At 39.2% G+C, this 26,012-nt stretch overlaps 1 protein-coding gene across 5 annotated transcripts in view; it reads left to right on the top strand.

Moving 5' to 3' along the window:
* CYP7B1 (cytochrome P450 family 7 subfamily B member 1) overlaps positions 1 to 26,012 on the top strand; it is a 185,388-nt gene that overhangs the window by 148,270 nt on the left and 11,106 nt on the right. For all 5 annotated transcript variants that reach the window (XM_067712210.1, XM_067712211.1, XM_067712214.1 and 2 more), the window contains exons 2-5: positions 4,072 to 4,208; positions 13,135 to 13,722; positions 14,186 to 14,392; positions 24,280 to 24,455. In XM_067712210.1, coding sequence (XP_067568311.1) covers positions 4,072 to 4,208; positions 13,135 to 13,722; positions 14,186 to 14,392; positions 24,280 to 24,455 — 1,108 coding nt within the window. The remainder of the gene's footprint in view (positions 1 to 4,071; positions 4,209 to 13,134; positions 13,723 to 14,185; positions 14,393 to 24,279; positions 24,456 to 26,012) is intronic.

Here is a 26,012-nt window from a genome sequence, read left to right on the forward strand (position 1 = left end):
ACTGAGAAGTTGCTCAGTCACTTCTTGTTTAAAACTGGGTCTCTTTTATACAAAGATTAAATGAGATTTGGGATTCTCTCTTCCCCTTCCTTTCTGTTGATCTGGTGAGTCCTGTTGTACAGATGTTCATGCTGTTCGTCTTTGCTTCCTGGGGGTGCCTCCTGGCTAGGGTTTGGGGAGTGGTCCTCCCCCTTTGTATCCCTTACTGAAGTGCTCCAGTTGGCTGTCCCTCACCTGGTTTCCAGAGAGAGCAAAGCATGGGTGTCTATTGCTGCACCTGGGCACTTGCTGAGGCTGCTAGGACGCCAAGGCTCAGACACTCCTCCATACACTCCTCCTCAGGGACCTTCCATCCACAGCCCTGCGGTGAGGCTCCCTCTCACCAGTATCCTGAAGAGCATGTGGATCCTTAACTCTCCAGAGTTGTGGGAACATTTCTAGGCATCCCGGTGCCCCCACTGGAGCCAAAACATAGTGGAGGAATAGAGGATGTTTCTAGAATACAGTTCTAAGAGACACTATAAGGCGAATGACATTTCCAGTCAAGTAGCTTCCAGAGTAAGTCAAGGAAGCATAAAACAGAGCAGCTTCAAAAGTGCCTTGCTGGGGCTTCCCTGGTGGCGCAGTGGTTGAGAGTCCGCCTGCTGATGCAGGGGACACGGGTTCGTGCCCCAGTCCAGGAAGATCCCACATGCCGCGTCCGTGAGCCACGGCCGCTGATCCTGCGCGTCCGGAGCCTGTGCTCTGCAACGGGAGAGGCCACAACAGTGAGAGGCCCGTGTACCAAAAAAAAAAAAAAAGTGCCTCGCTCAACAGCAAAGTTTGTTCCAAAGGTCAGTGTTATCTTCGGTTACTGCAACGCCCTTCAGTTGTGTAGTTTCTGAAATTTTAACCACCCACACAAAGAAAATCTTTATTAATTAGGAAAAATTAAAAAATTATTAAGGTAACATTGCAGATATTAGGTGACCTGATACGAATATATTAAGTCTTTATCAATTTTTAATCAACACGTAATTTTATTTTTCCTGGATTGCTGTGCATGTATTAAGGTTGCTCCCTACTTGCTTAGGAGGTTATTTCAATAACTGGGATTCCTAGCCTAGAATGATCATGGGAAAAATGGAAAAGAAATTACTTTGACAAGTATAGATTGCTTTGGAAAGTGTTGGCCTTTAAATGTCTAGGGGAACAATGTGTGACAGGTCAGATCTTCTACCTGTTTATTAAACTCAAGGTGTAGCAGAAAGACAAACTTCATATGTCATTGGAAACCAAGTATTCTGTGTTGGTCCACTCTTAAATTTTATGTGCTTCTTTTTCACCAAAGGAAAATGTCTAAAATGTCTTTTATATTTTATAGCTATCTTATGTATTTAGATTCTTCTCCACTTTTTGCTTCCAGACAAGTTTGGACCGTACTTGACACGTTGCATAAAGTTTAAGATGTGTCCTACAACTTGTAAGGAAGACCTTGCGAGCAGTGATGCAGTGGTCTATGCATAGAACATGGGTTTAATCATTGAGAACCTTTGTAAGCTTTAATTTGTATAATTTACAGGATATGTCCTTGTGGTCTGTTAAATAGTGAAGAGGATATTTGAGGAAGTGTATATTGTTTGAGTAGGAAAAAGAGGGATGTGGACCATTGATTTGGGGGGAGTTTTTTAGTTACCCTCCATTGTTTCATGACCTGCTTCTCTTAAGCTTTGGAACTGGAGCACCACCAATAAGTGTTAAGCATCCTATCCCTTCACTCAGCAGTGAGCACTCAGTATTTCATTTTCAAAGTCACAGAGCATGAGAGAGACAAATAGCAGTATTTGTGCTGTGCCAGGTGTCAGCAGGCCTTTCTGGTTCATTATGGTGATGTCTTTCCTCCCTAAATAATTTTTACAAATACACTGATGAAGACAGATTTCTGTTATTTGTCTTCGATGGGTCGTAAGTTGAACTAGTACTATATTTTTTCCTGAAAATATGCACAGCTGTGACATGGTGTTTAATAGTTTGAGGCTTATTTCTGCCAGAATGAGCACAGCTGAAAGGAATGATGACCCTTTCATCTTTGTAACAATAAAATGGTTTCCTAATGTGTTTCCCTCACTTTGAATGTTAAGTTCATATTCCCCTGGATTTCTGAGCTCCATCTTTTACCCCCTCGGAAACCCCGTGAAGAATACAACTTTGGACTGCGTGACAGAGCACAGAGGATGAAATGAGTTGCATTAAATAATGATATGACAAAAAGCCTTTCAAAATCTTTGTCACAATGCAACATTCAAGTAACATTAAACAAAACAGTATAAGTAGGCCACGGAAGAGAGTTCATATCTTGAAAGGAAATTTTGTGAACCAGATCGCTTGCAGATTTTGGAAGAGTCATTGGTGAAGAGCCTTCATGCTATGGCTGGGGATCTACTCTCCAGTCGCATGTGCAGTCTTTTCTCGTTTATCAATCTTTGGACCTAAAATTAACTGTTGCAGTGTTTTCTTGGTACCCTTGTATATTTCTCAAAAAAGCAAGTCTTCATTGCTCAAGTTACATTCAAGAAAATCATGGGGAGTGGGGTGAAGAATAAGATGCACATTTCTATGCAATGTTTCCTGTCTTCCTATTCTAAGTATATGTATTTAAACAACAGCATATATTTTGTAAATTAGTATAAAGATAAACTGTCCTCTAAAAACAGAAAGCAAAGTTTTGATACTGATTTCCTTTATTTCTAGCACACCTTGGATTTATTTTGTTTCAGTTTATTTTTCCCCTGAAAAGTCTGATATTTCTTTTTTTTTTTTTCTTTTAACTTTAATTCTACCATGTTGGGTTGTGGGAAAATAGAAGCTTCTGATAGGGCTAATCTAGCTACATAGAATTCCATGCTGAGTATGAACATAATCTTGATCTTTGATTAGATCTGAGCTTGTAATATCTTGTGATTAATCAAAATGGGTTGTACTGTGTGTAGTATAAGTCATCTTCACAGATGGGATAGAGTATCATCAGAGTTCTCTTGAATATTTGTTTTAATCCCTTCTAGGATAAAATGGCTTTGGATCTTTTTTTAAACTTTAAATCAGATTGAGTTCACCAAATAAATGACTAGGAAGAAATATTTTATTTTATTTTTTGGCTGCGTTGGGTCTTCGTTGCTGCACTCAGGCTTTTTCTAGCTGTGGCGAGCGGGGGCTACTCTTGGTTGCGGTGCACGGGCTTCTCATTGCGGTGGCGTCTCTTGTTGCGGAGCACGGGCTCTAGAGCACAGGCTCAGTAGTTGTGGTGCACAGGCTTAGCTGCTCTGCGGCATGTGGGATCTTCCCGGACCGGGGCTCGAACCCATGTCCCCTACATTGGAAGGCGGATTCTTAACCACTGCGCCACCGGGGAAGTCCCAAGGAAGAAATTTTGAAGTCCAGTTTTGCTAGGATTATAGGTCAAAAAAGAAGAAACTTGGTTTTTAATTCACAGTATTTCAGTGTTTCACTGAACACACTTCATATGTTAAAAAGAGCTATCTTGTAAAATTTAACAAATATTCCTATTTATTTGTAGTTTGAATAAAAATCTTCATAAAAGAATATAACAAAACACCCTTCATGGAAATAATGTTGAAGTTCTTGTTCTCAACAGCATAAAAGATTTTTCAAGATTAATAATCTCCCCTTTTCTAATTATGTAATTCCAGTCTAGTTGAAATCTGACAGCAAAGAGCTTTACTTTGGCAACTAAACTACCTGACATCTAACCCCCAGAGCACAGCAAGAGTGCTCAAACACAAAATGTTTACTGAATGTGTCTGTCATTTCAGCCAACCATTTGGGCCTCACAAGACACAATTTCTCACAAAAGTTGCTCGCCAAAAATTGTAAATTGAACTGTCTGCCTCAGAGCCACACACACTGGAGGGGCTCAATAAATACATGTTGATGATTATATATGAATCATTGAATAAAAGAACTGAAAAAAAACTGTACAATTCATCCAGTCTACTTCTAGACTGGATTAATGACCCACAGGTATTAATACAATAAGAATGATTTCATTTCTCTCCTTTTTTTTTTTTTCTATAGGAGACCTGGTGAACCTCCATTGATAAAAGGCTGGCTTCCTTACTTTGGAGAAGCCCTGAAATTACAAAAAGATCCCCTAGGTTTCATGACTACTCTTCAAAAGCAGTATGGTGACGTTTTCACTCTTTTCCTTGGGGGTAAGTGGCACTTAAGTTGGGGGTAAGTGGCACAATAAGTTCCTTACTTGTATCATAATTTCTCACTTGTTCTTTAATGTTGTTATATTTTTCTCCAGGCAAAATATGGAATATTTGTACATTATTGTTTTATTTGTAGGCTACTACAAAAGAAAACTATGTTTTTGAGTACAGTAATCCTCACATTAAAAAACAAATTATAGAATTCTCTTGAGGGTCCCTAGGGAACCCCGCTCTCCTGGTATCACCTGTCGTTTGGTTTAGTGTAGCTTACCTTTAAGAATTGTTTCTTGAAAAGCTAGAATACGTTAACGGACTTGATTTTGTAGAGCAGTTTTAGGTGTACAGAAAACTGATCAGACAGTACAGACAGTTCCCATATATCTCCTCTTTCCCCTGATCATAATTCCCCCTGTTATGAACATCTTATATTAGTGTGGCACATTTGTTGCAACTGATGAGCCAGTATGGATACAACATTAAAAGTCTGTGGTTTGGGCTTCCCTGGTGGCGCAGTGGTTGAGAGTCCGCCTGCCGATGCAGGGGACACGGGTTCATGCCCCGGTCCGGGAAGATCCCACATGCCGCGGAGCAGCTGGGCCCGTGAGCCATGGCCGCTAAGCCTGCGCGTCCGGAGCCTGTGCTCCACAACGGGAGAGGCCACAACAGTGAGAGGCCCACGTACCGCAAAAAAAAAAAAAAAAATCTGTGGTTTAAGGGCTTCCCTGGTGGGGCAGTGGTTGAGAATCCTCCTGCCAATGCAGGGGACACGGGTTCGAGCCCTGGTCCAGGAAGATCCCACATGCCACAGAGCAACTAAGCCCGTGCACCACAACTACTGAGCCTGCGCTCTAGAGCCCGAGAGACACAACTACTGAGCCCACATGCCACAACTACTGAAGCCCGCGTGCCTAGAGCCCATGCTCTGCAACAAGAGAAGCCACTGCAGTGAGAAGCCCGTGCACCGCAACAGAGCAGCCCCCGCTCGCCGCAACTAGAGAAATCCCGCCCACAGCAACAAAGACCCAACGCAGCCAAAAATAAATAAATAAAATAAATAAATTTATTTTTTAAAAAAAGTCTGGTTTACACTAGAGCCCACTCTTTGCGTTGTCCAGTTCCTTGGGTTTTAACCAATGCAACATGTCGGGTATCTTCCATTACAGTATCACACAGAATAGTTTCACTGGTCTAAAAAAATCCCCTGTGTTCCACATATTCATTCCTCTTCCCCTCCCCCTGAGCCCCTAACAGCCATGGATCTAGAATATATTTTTAATTTAAAAGTATTTGTTATGGTTCAGTGCACAGAGAGCAGTGTGGGTCTAGGAATGTTCCACAGCTTTCATTAGCACAGATGTAAATAAAGTAATAATCCTGCTGGTGAAAACAAATATATCTGTTATGGTTCTAACTTCAATAAAATGTTTACAAAACAAGGAAAAAGCACACAGCAGCATCACTACGTAACCCAACATCACCGGGCGCTGAGAAGCGGGAATGTGCTCAGCTCATCCTCCTTGAAGGCCCATGGTCTCCAGCTGTAGCAGCTATATCTCTGGCCACTTAACAAACCTCTCCCAAATGTCATGCCTCAAAACAACAGCTGGTCTGGCCCGGGTCACCTGTGTGGCTTGAGTCATCTGGCTGATTGACTGGGGCTTAAATGGCCCAAGGTGGCCTCATCACATGCCTGGCTGGGCCTCCTTCTCCACATGATGTTTTGTCCTCAAGAAGATGTCCTTATGTGGCAGCTAGTATTTCAAGAGGGTGAGAGGAAAATCTGTAAGGCCTCCTGAGGCCTTGGCTCACATGTTACAGAACCTCACTTCCAGACTTAGTACAAGCAAGTCACGGGCCAACCCAGGTTCAAGGCTAGGAAAAGAGATTTCCACTTCTTCCTGGGCAGAGTGGCAGAGTCACATTGCAAAGGAGCCCATGTAGAAAGAGAGAAGAAGTTTATCGTGGCCATGTTTGCTACAGTCTTCCACGTCAGCTTATCACCTGGGCTAGGCATTCCTTTTCTTCACTTGTGTCTGCCCTGTCCCGGAAGGCTAATCTCTACACAGTAGATCATCTCCACGCCTTTGCCCTCTGACTTCTGGTTGGGTGTGCAGGTGGAGGGCAGGAAAGCTGTGTTCTAGCTCTCCACCTCTTACTGGTCTCTGTAACACAGTTCACTTTCCTTCCCAAGAAAATTGAAGACATCAGGTATGCTCTCACTCAGATCCCCACGTATCTATCAAATGTTTCACAGTTATCCTTACCACCTCTGCTCCAGTTTCAGAGAATGTTCAAGACAATCCCTTTACCTGTCCCCGTGACCCTTACTGTCTCCTCTGGGTTGGCATTACATTATTTCTTCCTCCCATATATGTATCTTCATTATTTTCTCTCTTGGGTCCTTACCCTAAGCTTCTAACCATGCTTAATCTTTCCTGTATTTTCCTTCTAGTTAACTTTTCACTTCTGTTTTTTCTCTTTTGCATCTAGATTTTTAAAGAGAGTTACCTACCTTTGCTGCCCCCGGTTGTTTAGCTCCCAGAGACCTCCTAGCTGTAACCAACTTTCTGCCTTGCTGAGGTCATTAATGGGCCATCACCTGCCTGGACCTCTCTATCTGGTGGACAAAGCTGATCCCTCATTCCTTCTCAAAACACTCTGTTCCTTCACTGTCTTGACTCTGTACCTCCTGGGTCTTCCACCGATACTGAGCATTCCTTATCTGGGTCATATTTACACGTGCCTCTTTCTCTGCTCAACCCCCTTTATCTTTCTCTAACAGTCCTTGGAATTTTATGTTCTATTCCTAAAGAATTTAGATAATTTCTTCGTACTGTAATTATGTTGCCAAGTATCTGAAGCAACCTTTTGTACGTAGAGCAACTTCACTTTTGTGCTACTATTTCCATGTCATTGGGAGGAAAAAAATGATCCAACTGGATGAAATGGTCAGCATGGTCAGTTTCTCACAGGAATAGGTAGTATTTGTTTCATTGCATCTTACTCCCTTGGCTGGCAACTGGCAAGTCTCTTCCAACAGTAATTATGTGCACTCTGATTTCAGAAGAATGAAATGGAAAAAAAATCACGTGTCTTAGAAACAGAGACATTGTAGTGTATGTGGTGATCCTCATGAGGCTCTTCAGGGTCAAGGCTCCTCCTACCTCTCCAGCCCCGTCTCTTGCTACTATAATGCACCATTAACACAGCAAATTGTTGGAATTTCCTCCTCATATACCATGTCCTTTTGTGCTGCTTTTTTCTGTTGTGGTTCTTTCTGTCAGAATGCTGTTCTTCTGTTTCTCAGTCATCCTTGAAAGATGACTGACGTGGATACATCTTTTGAGGCCATCGTCACATATCACTTCCTCCCCAAATCCTTCACTGACCATTTCCGTCCCCATGGTATGTTTGATGCCTCTTCTCCAGGCTCCAATTACTCCTAGTATAACTTCTGTCATGGCATTTAATAAATTGTGAGTGTATTGCTAATTCACTTGTCTATTTCCCTTCATTATTTTCTAACTTCTTCACTGCCAACATTTAGTTCAGAGCTCAGCACTGATTGATTCACAATAAATATTTGATAAGGAAATTCCCAGTACCTTAGAGCTGATGAAATACTTACTATAATACAAATCAAGGCCATAGCTGGGGCTTCTATTCTAAGTGAGCTTTTGGCTTCATAATACAAAACTGTATTCTTCACTTAAAAAAGTCACTCTTGGGGGGAAATAAATTAGGAGTTTGGGATTAATATATATACACTACTATATATAAAATAGATAATCAACAAGGACCTACTGTATAGTACAGGGAACTCTACTAATTATTCTGTAATAACCTATGTGGGAAAAGAATCTAAAGAAGAATGGGATGACCCAGCAATCCCACTACTGGGCATATACCCTGAGAAAACCATAATTCAAAACGAGACATGTACCACAATGTTCATTGCAGCTCTATTTACAATAGCCAGGACATGGAAGCAAGCTAAGTGTCCATCGACAGATGAATGGATAAAGAAGATGTGGCACATATATACAATGGAATATTACTCAGCCATAAAAAGAAGCGAAATTGAGTTATTTGTAGTAAGGTGGATGGATCTAGAGTCTGTCATACAAAGTGAAGTAGGTCAGAAAGAGAAAAACAAATACCGTATGCTAACACATATGTATGGAATCTAAAAAAAAAAAAGGTTCTGAAAAACCTAGGGGCAGGACAAGAGTAAAGACACAGACGTAGAGAATGGACTTGGGGACACGGGGAGGGGGAAGTGTAAGCTGGGACGAAGTGAGAGAGTGGCCTGGACTTATAGATACTACCAAACGTAAAATAGATAGCTAGTGGGAAGCAGCTGCATAGCACAGGGAGATCAGCTCGGTGCTTTGTGACCACCTAGAGGGGTGGGATGGGGGGGGTGGGAGGGAGACGCAAGAGGGAGGAGATATGGGGATATATGTATATGTATAGCTGATTCACTTTGTTATAAAGCAGAAACTAACACACCATTGTAAAGCAATTATACTCCAATAAAGATGTTAAAGAAGAAAAAAGAAAACAAACAGAAAACCAGTTTCACTTGTTATCTTCATCTTAGATACTGAGAAGCTTGCTGAATTTCTCATGTCTAAATAATTTGGCCATGGCTATCTTTTTAAACTCAACAGTAGACAGCCATAGTTGAATACGAACTGCTACTTCCCTTTAGCTTCTTCCTAGAGTTTGAATAAATTCCTGTCAAAAATCCTTATTATGTATGTGGTTCTAATGATCAGTTTGCAAAATAGCTCATTTGGAAAATGTGAATGAGGAACAGCGTCTCCCACCGTTGTCCCATGATGTGAGTTCAGTGCGTGTATGTTTCTTGCGTGATGAGCAAATGATTGTCATCCCCAAAAGTCTCAAGGGACGTGGATGTCATCTTAATAAAGAAATTAAAAGGTACATCTTTTCATGAGAAACCACGTAAATTCGTGACCTGTCGCAGAAAATAGTTCTCTAATTGGTTTTGTGTGGTGGTGCAGCGGAATCGTTTTCCCTAGATGTCACCCCAGCGAAGCACCACTGTACATCACTGTCAACAGCTAGCGAAATCTCGCTGATAAGAGGGGGAGGATAACGTGGTCATCCTCATAAAATAAAAAGTTGGTTCACAGTCCACTCTTCCAGTGAATATTTTCAGCTTGACATTGAAAAAACGTCTATTGAAGAGCCAGCTAAACATGGAGATCAAAAGGTTATAGTTATGGAAAATTTCTTTAAAATTCCAATTTATCTCATATTTCTTGACTGGGCATTTCTATTTCAAATAGTCAAATAGTTGTTCTGAATTCTCTTGCATGTGTTTCTGCACCAAATATCTGAAATGAAAGCATCAAAATTCAGGTTATAATGACCCAGATGTCAAACTTCTTGTGTATAAGACATCAAAGTGAATGATGTGGTTTTTTTTTTTAACATTTAGTGACATACTTGGCATCACGTAGCTTCACCTTCCTAAAAGAAGTAATTTTGAAGGAAGTGAAAAGGCTGTTGAGTTAGTAAACCATCGTATGCAGGTTATTCAGGAATGCTGGGGTTAATATCTTAAGGCCCAGCCAGCTCCTAAAAAAGGAAGACAATGAAATTATTGGTAAAGAATACATTAAAAATTTTGACCCCATTTCAAATTTACTGCTCAAAAGGATGGTTTTATATATACGTATACTTTTTTGCAGAAGTGAGCCTCGTTTTCACATTTATATTTTAGACGAATGCAAACTCTGAAATTCTTTAAATCAATGTATCCCATCAGCTGCTGATAGCTTTCTTCTCCCTTCTGAAAACACAGCAAAGGATATTGTTTCTATCTTGTGATCTTTGTGAACTAGGCAACTTGCCTGTTGACACGTGGCATTCATTTACATAAAACCACACTGGAACAAAAGTTATTTTTGCTCAAGAATCCATGGCCTTTAGAATAACTTTTCAAATTTCCTTTGTTAAGAAATTTAAATTCATTTTATGAATGTATATGTGTTTTCCTAACTGTCTTATTAAAGATTACAAAGAAACTCTGGTTTTGCATCTCACGTTAGCAGATGGTGGACAGATGGTTTAAATTAATATTAATTTTGGAAAACTTAGCTTAAATTGTTTATACTGAAGATTAAAAGTTGGAAAGCCAGCTAGCATCTCCAGTGTTATTAGTACTTCCAAACCCACTCAAAAAGTAAAATCCAGAAAATCAAAAGGTCTTACTCAGCAATCCACATCTTATTCAGATGAGAGAGTCAGTAAAGCGTAATGCCTTGATGTTGAAGAAAATCAAAATAAGAATGAGAGAAAGAAAATACAGATCCCGGAGTGTAAAGAGTCTTGAAAAGAGTGAGAATTTTATCTACAAATTGCTTTAAACTCATCAGTAATGATTTTTTAAAAGAACCTGTGTGCAACAAACTGTTTATTAAAAAAATATTAAAATTGGTTGCTAACCAGACACAGTTTTCTACATTTAGCTTTTACTGTTTTTATTTGAAATTAACCTCATAGTTTCTTCCCATATCCTTACCCCCAAGGTGAGATAGAGAAAGAGAGAGAGAGGGAATATATGTGTAGTTTGGATGAATTCTAGATAAAAACTGTAAAGTCCATGAAGCCTCTACTTCAGTAGGCCAATAGCCAGTGGCTTCTGTTGCCATGGCTGGATAGTTTTGCCTTTCCACTTAGATTTTGATGAATATAGAAAATGGGTCAGAAAAAAATTCAAAATATTCTCTAGAAATTATGTTTTACAGACTGAGCCTTTTATATATTCTCTGAATTTTACTAATTTGAAATAACTCTGTAAAGACATTTATAAGCAAAATCCTTTTGTTTAGTGAAAGGAGAAAAGTATGAATCACCACCTGTGAAAATGCACAGCCTTGCCTAAAATTATATCTTTTGCAAAGTAAGAGAATTCGCTCTTTTTTCAATTATTTGTCAGGCAGATGCTGGCAGTTTTATTTAATTAAGCTGCCATGGTAAAGCAGGTGTCATAAAATATGCCCAAATCCAATTGATTCCTTTTTCTTTCTTCTCCGGGGGGGAAAAGAAAATCCAGTTTACTTTGTAGATACAGCTTTAGGGTCTGACCAGAATGAGTAGTCTCTTCTAGCTTTACGCTCACTCCTAGATTGGCCCACCTTATTAAATAAAAGGGGAAAGAGAGTGGATACAATTCAAGTCATACGATTTATTTTTAGAAAAAGAATTATAGCACATCTATTCATGTACACTAAAAACTTAAACTCTGTTTTACAATTGTAAAACAAAAAAACATGTATCCTGTTTCTAGGATTAGGTTGAAAATTATTCAAAACTTTATCCTAAATCTGGTACCAAATTGAATTTAATTTCTGTGATGCTGTTTGAGTTACTGTAAATAACAAGCAAGAAGTTGTTCATCTAAGAAAGCTTCACGCACACACACACACACACACAGGAATGATGAGGTGAAGAGCTAAGTATAGATGATTCGACAAACTCTCATGTCTAATTATTTACTGTTTTCTAGAAGACAAATAAGTGTTAAAGTTGTAGGATCGTCGAAATTTCATGTGTGTTCTTGGAAAGGGAAGACTTATTAATGCTAGCATTGAATACTGCCTACATATTACCTCTAATTAGCAGGAGTCTTAAAGCAGCCCTCCAGTGAGAAGGAATCAGCACCGGCTAAGGAAAAGAACAGTGCGTGGGGACTGTCTTCTTGTCTAGGCTCTGCCACTAAAAATGGTGGCATGATCTTGGCTCTTAACTTCTCCTGACTTTCTTTAGCTGATAAATGCTGGAGAGGCTGCAACTAGGAATCTCCAAGATCCGTGCCAGTTTGGAGAGATAGACCACAGTATGACTCTGTTCCTCAATGTGCCTTCTTACAAAATCACTTGAGGGACTTGTAGGTCCCACCTTCAATCCTTCTGAATCAGAATCAAGAAGGAATCTGTATTTTTAACCAGTACCCCAAGTCTGGACTGATGTATGAAAATGCCAAATGTCACCTCCTCAAAGAACCCTTGTTGATAACTCCAGGCAGACCGAAGCATATTTCACTTCCTGTTGCCCTTACATTGTGTTCCCACCTCTGCTCTATTACTGTCCATAACAATACAATGGTTCATTTACATCTTTATCTCAAAAGGAAAGAGATCCAACCAAGTATCTGGATGTCAATAAATGTTGAATGCATGCATGAATGAATGGATGAAAGCGTGATTGGATGGGTTCTAGTTCTGAAATCCTCTTTCGGTCACAAATCAATATGAGAGTTTGGACGTGTTACTAAATCTCCCTGAGCTACTATTTTCTCATCGATAAAACGAAAACCTTGGTATTTGTGATTTGTTGTTAGTGTTGAATTAGATGTTCATTTGTGAGTACCTGCTTCGTACCACATCTTCATTTATTTGAGTTAAAATTATTGTATCCAATCAAAGCTAAGATAACGCCAAGTATGAAAAAGCTCTTTATGCAGTGTAAGTGATCAGTAAAGGAGTAGCATCTTACCAATTTGAGTTGCTTGTTTGTTTTCTGATTGTATTATTGGGGAAAAATATAAGAAGTGTTTAAGTAATGAATTTTGAGACTATTTAAAAGATAATTTAAATATCTTGGTAGTTTGTTAAAATAAAAATTTGAAGAATAAACTATCTTTTTGAAAGTCTTTAAGAATTTCAGAACATTTAACTTCAAGCTTCTAGCGTTTTCCCACAATCTTCCATTTGAAAAGGAAACATGTAGTGGAATTTTGAATCAAATAGATTTTTATTGTACTTTACATCTTTTGAGATGTGAGTTATTAAGGTCTTTCTAATTTTGATTAAGATATTCTCAAATTTCAGATATCTTGTTTTGTTTTACTACCACATGAATTCATATTCTCATTTATTTCTTTTAGGAAATTACATAACGTTTATCCTGGACCCTTTCCAGTACCAGTCAGTGGTAAAAAATCAAAAATTAAGCTTTCAAATGTTTACTAGTAAATTCTTAATGAGAGTATTTTCTGTCAAAAAGATGATGACATATCAGGACCTGAACGACAAGATTCATACTAGCTATCAACTTTTACGAGGGAAGCATTTGGACACACTGATGGAAAACACAATGCAGACTCTAAAACAAGTTTTTGAACCACAGCTCTTAAAAACCACAAGTTGGGACACGGAATATTTGTTGACATTCTGCAGCTCAGTGATATTTGAGGTGACATTTACAGCCATACATGGAAATGTTCTCGCTGGCGATAGGAAAACATTCATGACTGAGTTAAGAGATGACTTTTTTAAATTTGATGGCAAATTCACACATTTAGCATCAGGCATACCCATTGAGCTTCTAGGAAACATCAAGTCTATTCGAACGAAACTTATAAAACAATTGACAACAGAAAACTTAGCCAAGTTACAAGGATGGTCAGAAGTTGTTCAAATGAGGCAAGATATCCTGGAGAAATACTATACGCCCAAGGACACTGAAATAGGAGGTAAGAAACTTCTGAATGATGCCTTGTCTAAAATAAAATAATTTACAGTAGACCTTTGAAATAAAAAGACAAAATGGTGACCTTGAGAATTTTTATGCTCTTTCTAATTGGCTAATGATAAAATGTTTTACTCTGAAACAACCCTTTGTGATAATTGATTTTTTTTTTTTTTTTTTGCTGAGATGGTAATGCAAGATACTTAACAGGGATAATGAGAAAGAGTATAACTAAGCTGCATTTACTCCTCTTATCTCATCCCCCCTCCCCTCCCCCACCACACACACATTACATTTTAAACTATTCTCATTAAGCAGAAAATTAGACTTCAGAAGCCTATTGGTCCTCATTAGCATGCACTGATCCTTGGCTGGGTCTGTGTCCTAACATCTTTTAATTAGCACACTGCAAATCTAATCAGTGTAATAAACGCTATTAATCTTCCTTTTCACTTATTTTCTCCCAGCACATCATTTAGGCTTGCTCTGGGCCTCTGTGTCAAACACTGTTCCAACTATGTTCTGGACGATGTATTACCTTCTACGGCACCCAGAAGCTATGGCAGTGCTGCGTGACGAAATTGACCATTTGCTGCAGTCAACAGGTCAAAAGAAAGGGCCTGGATTTTCCATCCACCTCACCAGAGAACAATTGAACAGCCTGGTCTACCTTGGTAATTTATTTTTATCTGTTATGAAGAAAAGAAGGTACCTCTCTGCAAAGTCAGTTTATCACTCAAAGCTGTTTACCAAGAGGTGGAGGACACAGCTGCCTAATTGACATAATAACACCCATTTACATCAATTATAAATTATGTAGTTTATAGCTGTAGATACTCTCATTGCATGTAAACATTAAGGCCTAGGTAATTAACTATGTAAGGTATGCAAAAGGCTAAACCAAAGCTTTGCAATTATTTGAAAAAAAAAAGGTTTATGCCTATTAAGTCACTAGACTCTGAGCATCTGTTAGTGTGTTAATGCTTTCCAAACGATGCTGGGCTATCTTAACAAGAAAGGTATTCGGGATTAAAAAAGAAAGTATTTCAGACAGACAACTTGTGTGCAAAACACACTTATTCTTCCCTCAAATGGTGTCTATATTTTCAGGCAGAGATTAAGATGTATTATACAGTTTGCAGCGTATGATTCGCAAAAATGTAGTAAGAGTGATTTCCACTGGAAGTTCATGATTTAAACACACTTGGGGAAGAAAAAAAAAAAGGAGGGAAGAAAGGGAGGGAGTGAGGGAGGGAAAAGAAAAAGCCACAGCTACAAATTACTTCATGTGAAATGTCAATATTTTATAAAATAGTCACTGGTTCATGAGATATGCATGGTCACTATTTCAAATACGTTTGAGGTCAGAAGTGACTAAGTTACTTTTCTTTTTCAATGTAGGCCTGTGTGCCTGTAACAGTGAGCTTTTGATAACAGTGGATTCGCCTTTTCCGGTTTTGATAAGACGACTCTCATTATGTGAATGAATTTTAATTCCCAAAGTTAAATTCCAGTCCAACGAGTTATTCTCTGCTTTGTCTGTGTTGACGTTTCATCCTGTGGTTTCTTTTACTATACGCTATTCCAGGGCCCTTTGGACAAATGCAGGAGCAAGTCTTTATATATCTCTGTTGCTCCCCTCGTTTGACAATGTAGGCAAGTATCTTAGCCCATGTTGGCCTCAATTTTCTCCCTTTTAAATATGTTCCAGGTTCTTTGATGGGAACTTCTGGGAGCAAAGGCTCTACAGGTCTTGATCAGTGTTGACCACCAGCTGACATGAAGAAGAATGGCCCCAAGTGTTCCGGAGGTTGTTCCCACTGGTTAGGATAAGACCCATCAAAGACAGTAGCAGGAAGCTTGCCTTGTAGTGACAGTTGGCTAGCTTGTTCAGTCATGCCGTTTTTAGCATACGTTATCAAAGTAATTTTATTTATTTTTTTTATTGGAGTATAATTGCTTTACAGTGTTGTGTTAGTTTCCGCTGTAGAACAAAGTGCATTATCAAAGTAATTTTATATTTGCTTGGAGAAGGAAAATAATCCCAGCATTATTAAAATACAAATATTATTTTATTTTGCTTTTCAGAATGACTGGGGACCAAATGCACAAACTTTGCGTAAAGTTCTGGGTAGTTGCTTTCACGCAGACACACAGTATTTTCTGGGTAGAAGATTTATGGTTCCTATGAATATCAAGGTTTCATCTCCCATTTATTCAAGTAATTTCAATTGCATTTTATGAGTCAGATAATGTATACAGGGACGTAAAGCAAATAAACTTTAAGGAATATGTGTTTGTATTCAGAACACAGTTATAAACTCTTAAAATTTAGTTGAAATTCATCAACTTACTTTTTACTCTTAACTTCTCACTATTGAAAGAAAAGACCATTTTAAAATTGTGGTATTAAAGCAGACACGTTTAAATTTATTCAAGCTGAAGAAATGGCAGGTTCCAGAGCCGTAATCCGGGTCCATTTAAGTCCATCACTAGAGTAGAGATTTTCATCCAGGAGCCCTCAGACATTTACAGCTCACTTATCATCAACAAATGACCATCACCAATCCCAAGTGCCTGGAGATCCACCTGAGTACAGGAAGCACCTTCAGCAATCTAGAAGGTAGACCCCGTTCATCACAACCTCGGGTAACAGCAGAGGCCAGTGTTATTCATTACGAGAACTGAATCTTCTAGATAATAGGGTCCACTTTTTTTCTTTCTCCAGATAGACAGTTTGAAGCAATGTCTATCAGATTGCATCTTCAATGCAGATTGAAGCAAATTTTTATACCAATCAGACTCACAACAGATAACCTCTGCATCTAGTCATAGCTCTATCGTATTTCTCTCTATCAAAAGGGTATGAACTATATGAGGAAAGGCAAGATTTACAGAATTAAATGTGTACAGTGCACTGCATGGGATGAGTGTATGTGCATCTCATCTCCTTAAAGAAAGAGTTCTATGTATTCTAAGTACAATTTCTTTAAAGAAAGATATCTTGAATTTTTATTATTATAAGAAAAAAGTTCACAAGGATGAAAGGAATGCTGCATTTTTTTTTAAACCAGGAAGGAGAATTTTGATATTGGTAGAGCAAACAAAGGGAAAGGAGTTTTTCTTACAGAGATTTTGCATGTCATCGCGCATCGATAATAAAGCGAAGTTGGAAAGGAAAGTTAGAATGCTGTAGAAACCAGTATGTTATTCCTAAACAAAAATGATTTCTCTTGTTTAGAGTGATCCTTGAAGACAGAGCCCGAGAGGGCATAGGCTTATCGTGATGTGATCATCGTGCACATGTTATTGACACTCGTGGCCCAATCCTATAGGCCTCGCGTGTGTCCGATTTACTCTGACATCAGTATACACACAACATCAGCAAAACTTAAAACGTGCAGCATCAAGTGGGCTTTTAAATATCAAGCCTGTTAACGCAATTCAACGCAGTCATCCGTTGCAAGAGGCTGTGACGGACTTATGCTTTTTTCCAGTGCTCCTGAGCATCTTTCTTTACAACCATCCTACCCGTTTCTTTTAGATAAAGAAAAACACAACTATATTGTTTTAGATATGGAACTTGTTATAAAGATTCTGCGTACCAGGTCCTCACTAAAATTGAATATCAGTGTTTAGTAAAGGTCTCTACAATTACATATAAATTTAGAATAAGATAGTATATACAGTGGGGTTCAGATAACTGTTACTTGGGACCTAAATTTCCATAGGAGAAGTTGCTGATAGAATGAAAGTTTGAGAAACTCTAAAAGAAAAGTAAGAATGTTTTTGTTTTCCCGGAAAGAAGAACCTGGGGTAGAGGTAGGACTTAGAACTACAGGTTTCCAATACAGGAAAAAGAAAAGTAGAAAAGTTGATTCAGAGAGAATATAAGAGAAAAAGATAATGTGAGAAGAGAAAGTTCTCAAAATTGAAGTTTTGATAAATGGATAACAAATAATCTCATTGAGTACTACTTCTTACTTCAAGATTTACCTGAAAAATGTATTTAAATAACTTAAAAAGTATGGGTTCAGTAAATGTTGTCTATCGTTATCACCAAGATGATGTTTAACCTCAGTGGCATCCCTGTGACGTTTATGTTGTTTTCTTTATTTTCAATGATTTACGAACCAAGCTGGTATTATCATTAGACATAGTTCATGTTAAATATATTCATGACTTCAATATTTCAAAGCAATTTTATGGACTTTTATTGTTTCATATGATCTTCTTTAAGATACTGGGGGACTGGGGGAGCTATTATTTTGTCATTTTTACAGATGAGAAAATTCTCAGGGTGCTAAATGACTTGGCTAATAAGGTCATGGAGGTAAAGGAGAGAAGCAGGATTTTAACTTGGGTTTTCTGGCCACACTCACGCTTTTCCCCTCAAACCTATCTGATAGCAGAATTTTTTGAGTCTTTTTTCATTGTCCAAACAGAGAGGGGAGAGGAGTTCTTTGTATCTTGATTCATCAGCGCCAGCTGTGATATGCACATGATTAGATCAGAAAATGTGGGCTAGATGGTACAGTGTTAACTGTATTCTTAATTTCAGGATGAGACATTATGATAATATTCATAATTATTATTTTACTATGTATCAGGCTTTTATTAGCTTATTTAATGATCAAGTACTAGCTTATATATATATATATATATATATATATATATATATGTAAGTACAAGTATAGCTTATCTAATCCTCAAGTATTATTATCTTCATTTAATTGTTACGTAACAAGGTGCAGAAAGATTAGTTAACCAACCCAAATCATACAACTAGATAGTGGCAGAGCCAGAAATTGATGCTGGCTCTACCTAACTTCAGCGCTAACGTATAAATGTTGTCAACTCGAGGGAAAATGCCCTAGAAATGTACCAGAGACCTTGCCCATTATATTTTACAAGGATACATATCACGAATTCTCAAATGCAGTTGGGTTTGAGGGTGAGGTTGGGGCTAGAGGTTCACATCAGAATTTTGAGGGTTTTTTTAAATAAACTTTTTATTTAGAATAGTTTTACAGAAAAGTTACAAAGAGAGTTCCAGTATATCCCCCCTCACACACACACACACACACAGTTTGCCTTACTATTAACGTCTTAGTGTGATGTATTTGTCATAACTGTGGGTGTTATTTTGAAAAAGCTCATTCAATATTATAAAATAATTGTGTATTTGAAAAATTAAAAGTGTCTATAATTTAGACAGCAGTAGTAAAGTTTAACAAAATCCTCTCTTCCAGTGGGGATATACAGGAGGTAAAAATTCTACTTCATGTTAGAAATTTCTAACTGGGGGAGGAGAGAGAGGTATCTCCCACAAAGCGTATACCAGAAATCAGGTAATGAGATTTTTATATGTAACATAAGGAGACATTGGTTAAAAAGTGAAAAATACTAATTTGGATGTTTGTCAAATTTTCAGCTCAGCACAAAACAAAGAGGGCTAGATAATATAATGAATGGCAGCAACAGGAGTTGAAAAGATTGAAAGGGAAATTTAATAAGAATTCAAATTATTGTACTTAGGTCTAAAAATCAACTGCGTAAGAATAGAATGAGGAAATGCAGCAGAATAGGGTGGTTCTCAACCTCCGTTGCTCATTGGAATCATCTCAGGAGCTTTAAAAAGTACTCAAACCACCCCCAGAGGTTCTGATTTCATTGGTCTGGGGTGCAGGCTGATGGCGTTACAAGCTTCCAAAGCGACTCTAATGTGTAACCAAGGTTCAAAACCACTAATTTAAAGGTTTTAGTTAATGCAGTGGTTCTGATGCTATTGGCCGGTTATGGAACATTTATTTTTTTAAAACCACCTCGGTGATTGCAATGAGCAGTCAGAGCTGATCACCTATAGGATATCAGAAAGCTTAACACAAGTCCATGGAGAGATATTACTTCAAAAATCTGTTGCTCATCTGCTTCCAACAAAATATTAATAGAAGTGTGGTATCTAGGGCAGAGAAAGTAGTTCCTCTCTACTTTTCCAACTGAAATAGCACACCCAGCTCTGCCACATTTTAAGAGGCATATTGACTAATTGAATTGAAGACTAAAGGCCATATCATCTCTGATGGACAATTAAAAAATGACATGATAGTTGTCTTTAAATATTTTTAAAGGGCTGTTATGTGGAAGAGAGATTCAATTTTTTTGCCTTTGTGTCTTCTAAAGGGTGGAAATTTAAGGGAGGAAAATTCAGCTCAGTACGAAAAATAACTTGCTACTAAAATGGACTTTCTGAATCCCATCATTGGAGTTATCCAATCAAAAATTGAACAGTATCTTCACTAGGATCCTGGAGAGCATTCCTGTATATATGTACCTTCCGACTTAACACCTAGATTGTAGTGTGTGTGAAGGCCACATCCATATTCTCTGTTCTCTTTTTCCACCAACAGCAGTGGCCCAGTGCCCTGAGCAGAGAAATTCCTTAATAGTGCATTTATTGACTCTGTGAATGTTGAATTTACGTTTGTGTATTTTAGCAGTAAACCAAAAGCCGTGCCTGCAGCGCAGAGTGAAAGGCATTTGTACCAATTCAGATTTGCTTTTAACTTTACTTAAAATACACAGTTGTTGAGCCAAAGAGTAATTATTTGGCTTCAAATTGTCTGATGACCACAGTGCCTTATTTACCTTCTCACCTGTCTCGAAAGTGGTTTTGTAAAAACTCGCCTACACATCTGGAGGCTCACTCTGTTTCCTCACCCTCACCCTTCTAGCGCACACTGCCTCCAGAGCCCCCTTTCCCTTTCCTGTCCGCCTGCCTTTTTCAGACCATCGGCGTGTTCAGCCCCAGTCGACTGCAGCAGGGTCTGGCTGCTCATTTCACTGCAGCCACTGCCGCTATCCACTGATCACCATGGCTAATCAGATGGTGTGACAGTCTGCACCAATCATTAAGATGACCCAAATTAACAGTCTGGCCATGTCACAGTACATTCATTCCACATATCCAGACATGGCCTAAGTGTGAGGCAGAAATTTGGATGTGCTTATTTGTGGTTGCGTTGTAACATGCATTATTGATTGTCATGAATGGCTTCAGCTCTTTAAATCTGCAAATGAGAATCATCTGTCAATTAGTACAGCCAGCATTGAGCTATGAGGGCAGAAGAGAGAGTGTATATATTCCTTTTTCTACCAGCATTTCCTCTCCTTTGCCATATTCCTTCCCCGTCACATTATAAAGCATCTTAGCTCAACATACTCCCCAGCTTTTTGCTTAGAAGGGATACTTAATCAGAATATTTTTATATCCTGCAAAGAGAAATCTCCCTGGCCAAGTGAAGAAGACAGGGCAGGCTTTGAATTGTAAGTTCACTGTGGGAATTCTGTAATCCAGTTCCCTGGTGATACTAGTCAGTAAAGTTCACTTCTTAATAAAACACAGGCAGCCTTATCTTAATCACAATTGCAATTGTTGGCACCTTGCAGTGCCTGGTGTAAATTACCCCCCAAATATTTGCATTCTTGATAGCCATTTTTCTACAATGCGTTTAGTAAGTAGAGGGTCCTATTACCTGCTAAATGTAAGTATAAATTAACAACCCATTATGCACAAGTTTTATAAAACATTTACAGATAGAGATCATGTTTAATTAAAATTAACTTGCATATGAAAGCCAAGTGCACTAATGATCACAATGACCTTTTATTACCTGCAGTCCCTTGTTTTGGCTGGAATGATTGACAGCTTGCTGTTTGGCTACCATGTTGAATTTCAGCTGACAAGACTTTTCATTTTAACTCAATTTGCCCGCCTATCACAAGCTGGTGGCAGGCCAGACCCAAGTCACCCAGCTTTGCCTCAGCAGCTTGCTCTAGTTCTCATTAGTACGCATTTATTCAGTGGAAATTGGAAGACAAATGCTTGAAGGCATGTGAACTAAGTATAGCAAATTAGGTTTAAAGACTGAATATTTATAAGTGTATGGAAAGTTGTTTTTTTTTTTTTTTAATTCTAGAGCGAATTGAGAACTGAGTGCTAGCTTTGGTATAAAAGAAATGAAGATAGAAGGGGGAAAGAAGATTCTAAGAATAACAATACTATCAGGTTTTTCTTTCCATTTTGGAAATATGTAAAATCTCTCTGACAACACCTTATCAAACCAACCTGGCCTCTCTTCCGTGGAGTGCTTGCACAATGAAGTTTAGCACCTCGAGTGTGAGAAGGGGGGAAAAATGCGGGTCATGTTCATCTGTTGCTTGGTTATCCCTTGGTATGTTTTCAATTGCCTTGTTTGTTCGGCACTAGCACAGAAACAGATGTTGCTCCGCCATGCAGGGTAATTTACTGTGCAGCATGGAAGGCCTCCCAGGGCCCAGCTGGTCTGTCAGTGGCACTGGCTGGTGTCTGCTCAACTATGACAACTACAAGTAGAGGCTGCAATTTTTTTTTTATTGTGCAGTTGTCATTCTTCTCAACGTATATATAGCCCTGCCTGCATTCTTCCTGGAGCTGGCGGCAAGGCTGTGGCTTTTGTGTCTGTACGTTGTAACGCAGAGCCACGGAAGCTCCCCTCTCCTTTGTGGATAATAATGCCACTCATTCCTTTTGTCCTCCGATGATTCTCAACATGATCGCTGCGATCCAGAGCCAACCTCGTCTCGCGCACGTAACCTGTCCTGGAAGGTAAAACAGATTTGTCATTTATGACCTGACCGCTAAGCCACACTTTGTGCTCCATTATTGTGATTAACTTCTGCATAAGATACGCTTGCCCAATTGTCATTTGTGATACCGCAGTGGGCGCAAGCTGCCACACTTCCCGCGAGCACGTCAGCCAATGGGATGTGACCGTGTTATTCGGATGCCTGCCCTGTCACAGTGGCCACCCCACAATTATTTTGCTTTTGTATTTCTTCTTCCCACACCACTCCTGGACCTGGTGGGTGCACAGCACTGCTGCATATGTCAGCTACCATTTCACACCACAAGCTAAAATGATGTTATGCTGCTGTTGATTCAACATGAGCCAGCAGCAGTACACGGGAAGCTGACCCTTGCTTTTCACCATAGAAATGTTGGTCGCTTGTGTCCTGCCAGCTGAAATCCGTCGTGTCAGGTGCCTTGTGGCTATCTGCAGTGGAGTCCATGTTCCAAAACCAAAGTTCTTTTCTGGCCCTGTCACCAACAAACCGATTTGACTCTTCCTGATTATAATAACGAAGGCAGTCCAGAAGAATATGCACAGCCTCACTGTACGTCATATCGAATCACCACACTGGCCACACAGAGCTGACCGCAGCCTCATTTCTTTAGACAAATGAATGCTTAGGGAGAAACCTCCTGGGAGAAGGTCCCCAAAGCTACTTGATAGCCCTATGCAAGCTGTGCATAGATTTCAATTTGGGGGAAATAGCATTTATTTTTATTTTTTGCCTGACGCAAGCCCTCACTGACCTGCCCGCCTCTATAATCTAATAATTGGTTATTCTACATTTCAGACCTTTGCTGAACACTAAGAAACTGGCCTCTGTGTGTGTGTGTGTGTGTGTGTGTGTGTGTGAGAGAGAGAGAGAGAGAGAGAGAGAGAGAGATTCTAAATTGCAAGCCATAAATACAACCATTTGTTACCATGTGAAGGGGGAAAGAACGCTCAATTTGGAGCTCTTTTTTCGCATTGCTGATTAGAGAGAATCAAGCTTTTTCTTCTAAGACCCATTCACGCTGGTGAAAACATAGTCAGTTTTGATTATGAAGGCAAAGATGCAGACCTAGACAGGAGCTGCATGCTGATATGCATGCTATCAGAATGATTTATGCAAATTATGCATATTATTCCCAAAGGAATTCCTCCTCAAACTGCCAGGATAAATTGCCGGAAATTAGCCATAAAATCTGTCGTGCTAGGAGCAAAAGGTGAAGGCCACTGGGAAAGCAAGGACGTTCAGCTTCTGGAATCTTCCAGGTTATGATGGTGGCTGTTATTTTCCCTGGATGCTGGGGGAAATATGGTTTTCTTCGGATTCCTATTAAAGTATTTTCCCTTTGAAATTTTTCCAGCAAATGCTGACTCACATTTTATTTACAACCAGCATAAAAGAAATTAAGTGTTAAGCTATCTCAGAAAGCACTACTACAATTACTTTACTATTAACTGCCTAAGTGGTTAGTAAATGCCTAAGCCTGGCTTTGAAGGCATCACTGTTCCGAAGGTTGGTGAAATAACCCACCAGTGGTGTACTTTAACTGGGATACGGTTTTAATTTCCAGTGCGTATGCCCCAACACAGACTTCCTCTCTTGCAGATCATTCTTGCCTACGAAGTTCCTGATTAATGACTTTCTGCCCCAGTACAGCGCTGTTGTCTCCTGCCTGTGAAATGCCCCGAGCTTTGGGGGCTGGGCCACAGCTGTCTCATCCCTCCCCTCCTCACTCCCATTCAGAGCCCCCATTGGCTCCTTCCTGGTGCTCAATGGATCTGATTGGGAAAGGATTTCCCTGTCAATCACAGCTATTGTTTATGCGCTTTAATGGCAAATTGAGAGCACTTTTCAGGAGCAGTCACATTTTAATAAAATGTTGCTTGCTTGTTTCTTTCAGAAAGCACCATTCTTGAGGTCTTGCGACTATGCTCCTTTTCTGGCATCTTTCGCGTCGTTCAAGAGGACTTGACACTACACTTAGAGAGCCAGGACTGCTGTCTGCGAAAGGGAGACTTTGTAGGCATCTTTCCTCCCGTCTTACATTATGACCCTGAAATCTTTGAAGCTCCAGAGGTAAATAAACATCACGCCGGTATTGCTCCCTCTTAGATACTGCACGCACATTCCTCTCCCTCGTGATCGCTCTTTCTCTTACCATCTTGTTCCAGAAAGAATTTGAGAGAGCTTAATGACTCCTGTTTTTCCTTCCAATGAGAACATTTTCCTATTTACTGAAAGGTTTCCTTAAGGATCTCTCTTTCAAAGGTTTCACGATCTATAAAGAGAAATACAGCGATGAGACTAAACTCCAGTTCCCTCAACTGAAAGGAACGTTGATACCTTGATGGACACTATTCACTTGAGGCCTAAATTAAGTTTTGCTTGGCAGAGAATTATTAAAACCCATGGAGGGCTAGCTATTGACAGGTGGCTTAGAGAATAAATAATGACTCTTCTGCTAAGTGTTTCCAGAGTGGGGTTGACTGTCCCAGAGTCAGATACTGTCCTTGCCAGAGTTAAGCTCATCTACTTTTTCACCTCTTACTAAAGGTATGTGCCCCTTCTTGATCAATTAGGATGGCATTATGAACTTGAGATTGTGAAGCTGCTGCTCACAGGTAAAGCTCTGAGGGTAATTGTGTCATCTCCTTGTATTTTTTTCTGAAGCTGGAGTTAATGAATATCAAAGACTGGAAATTAATCCACCTTGGCTCATCCCTTAATACCACTTCAGAGGTTCACCACCTGCATGCAAATTGAGCAGAGTCATCTTCTGCCTGTGCTTCTCAGGAAGTCACGTTGTTGCTGCAGTGGTTTTTGTGTATAAAATGCCATGTTTCAAAGGGAAACTTCTGTGCTCTTTTTGAGCAGTTTAGAGCTGAACCACTTTTAAACCCCGTTTCTAAGATGTTTTTCAGCCAGGCTGGATTAAATCTTGTTGAATTTTGGAAATTAATAAGAAAAGGACAAACTTCAAATACAATGAGATAATTAGCATTTATTTCATCAGCAAAGGCAAGATTGTTTAAGTGAGGGGAGAATGTACATATGGTTTCTGTGTATTTCAGAAGAGGCGTTATGTGAATAATGATAGCAGATAAGAAGTAGGGTATTGGTGAGTGAATGAACATTTTTGCAGACAACAGGCTTCATCTCCACGTTTGTAAATATCAAAAAAAAAAGAAATTCCCTACGGAACTAGGTGGTCAATAAGTAAAGCAAGTAAATAGCTAATATTTGAAAAATATTTTAAAATTTAAAAAGTTTCATTTCTATCTACAATTTTTAATTTCTGCTTAGTATTTTTATTATCTGATTATCCTGCTAGTCATCAAGTTTATTATTCATGTCACAATAGTAAAATCAACATTAAAGTTATCAAAAAATAATAAATGTTTACCAAACACCACCGTTGTTAAGGTCTTAGGGATCCTCCTGTTCTCTATCCCCAACCCTGCCGCCATGATGGAAAAGACCGTGAGTTAGACTTCTAGGAATTTAAATATCAAAGCTAAACATTTGAAAGTGTGTCGATTTATACTTTTCCTGTGGCATGCTAAATATCAATGCCCAAACTTTACATCATAAAGAGTAGTCGGACGGGTTTGCCTCATAGTAAATCTGTGGGAA

This window comes from Pseudorca crassidens, chromosome 17 (assembly GCF_039906515.1).
Source record: "Pseudorca crassidens isolate mPseCra1 chromosome 17, mPseCra1.hap1, whole genome shotgun sequence".
Taxonomy (NCBI): domain Eukaryota; kingdom Metazoa; phylum Chordata; class Mammalia; order Artiodactyla; family Delphinidae; genus Pseudorca; species Pseudorca crassidens.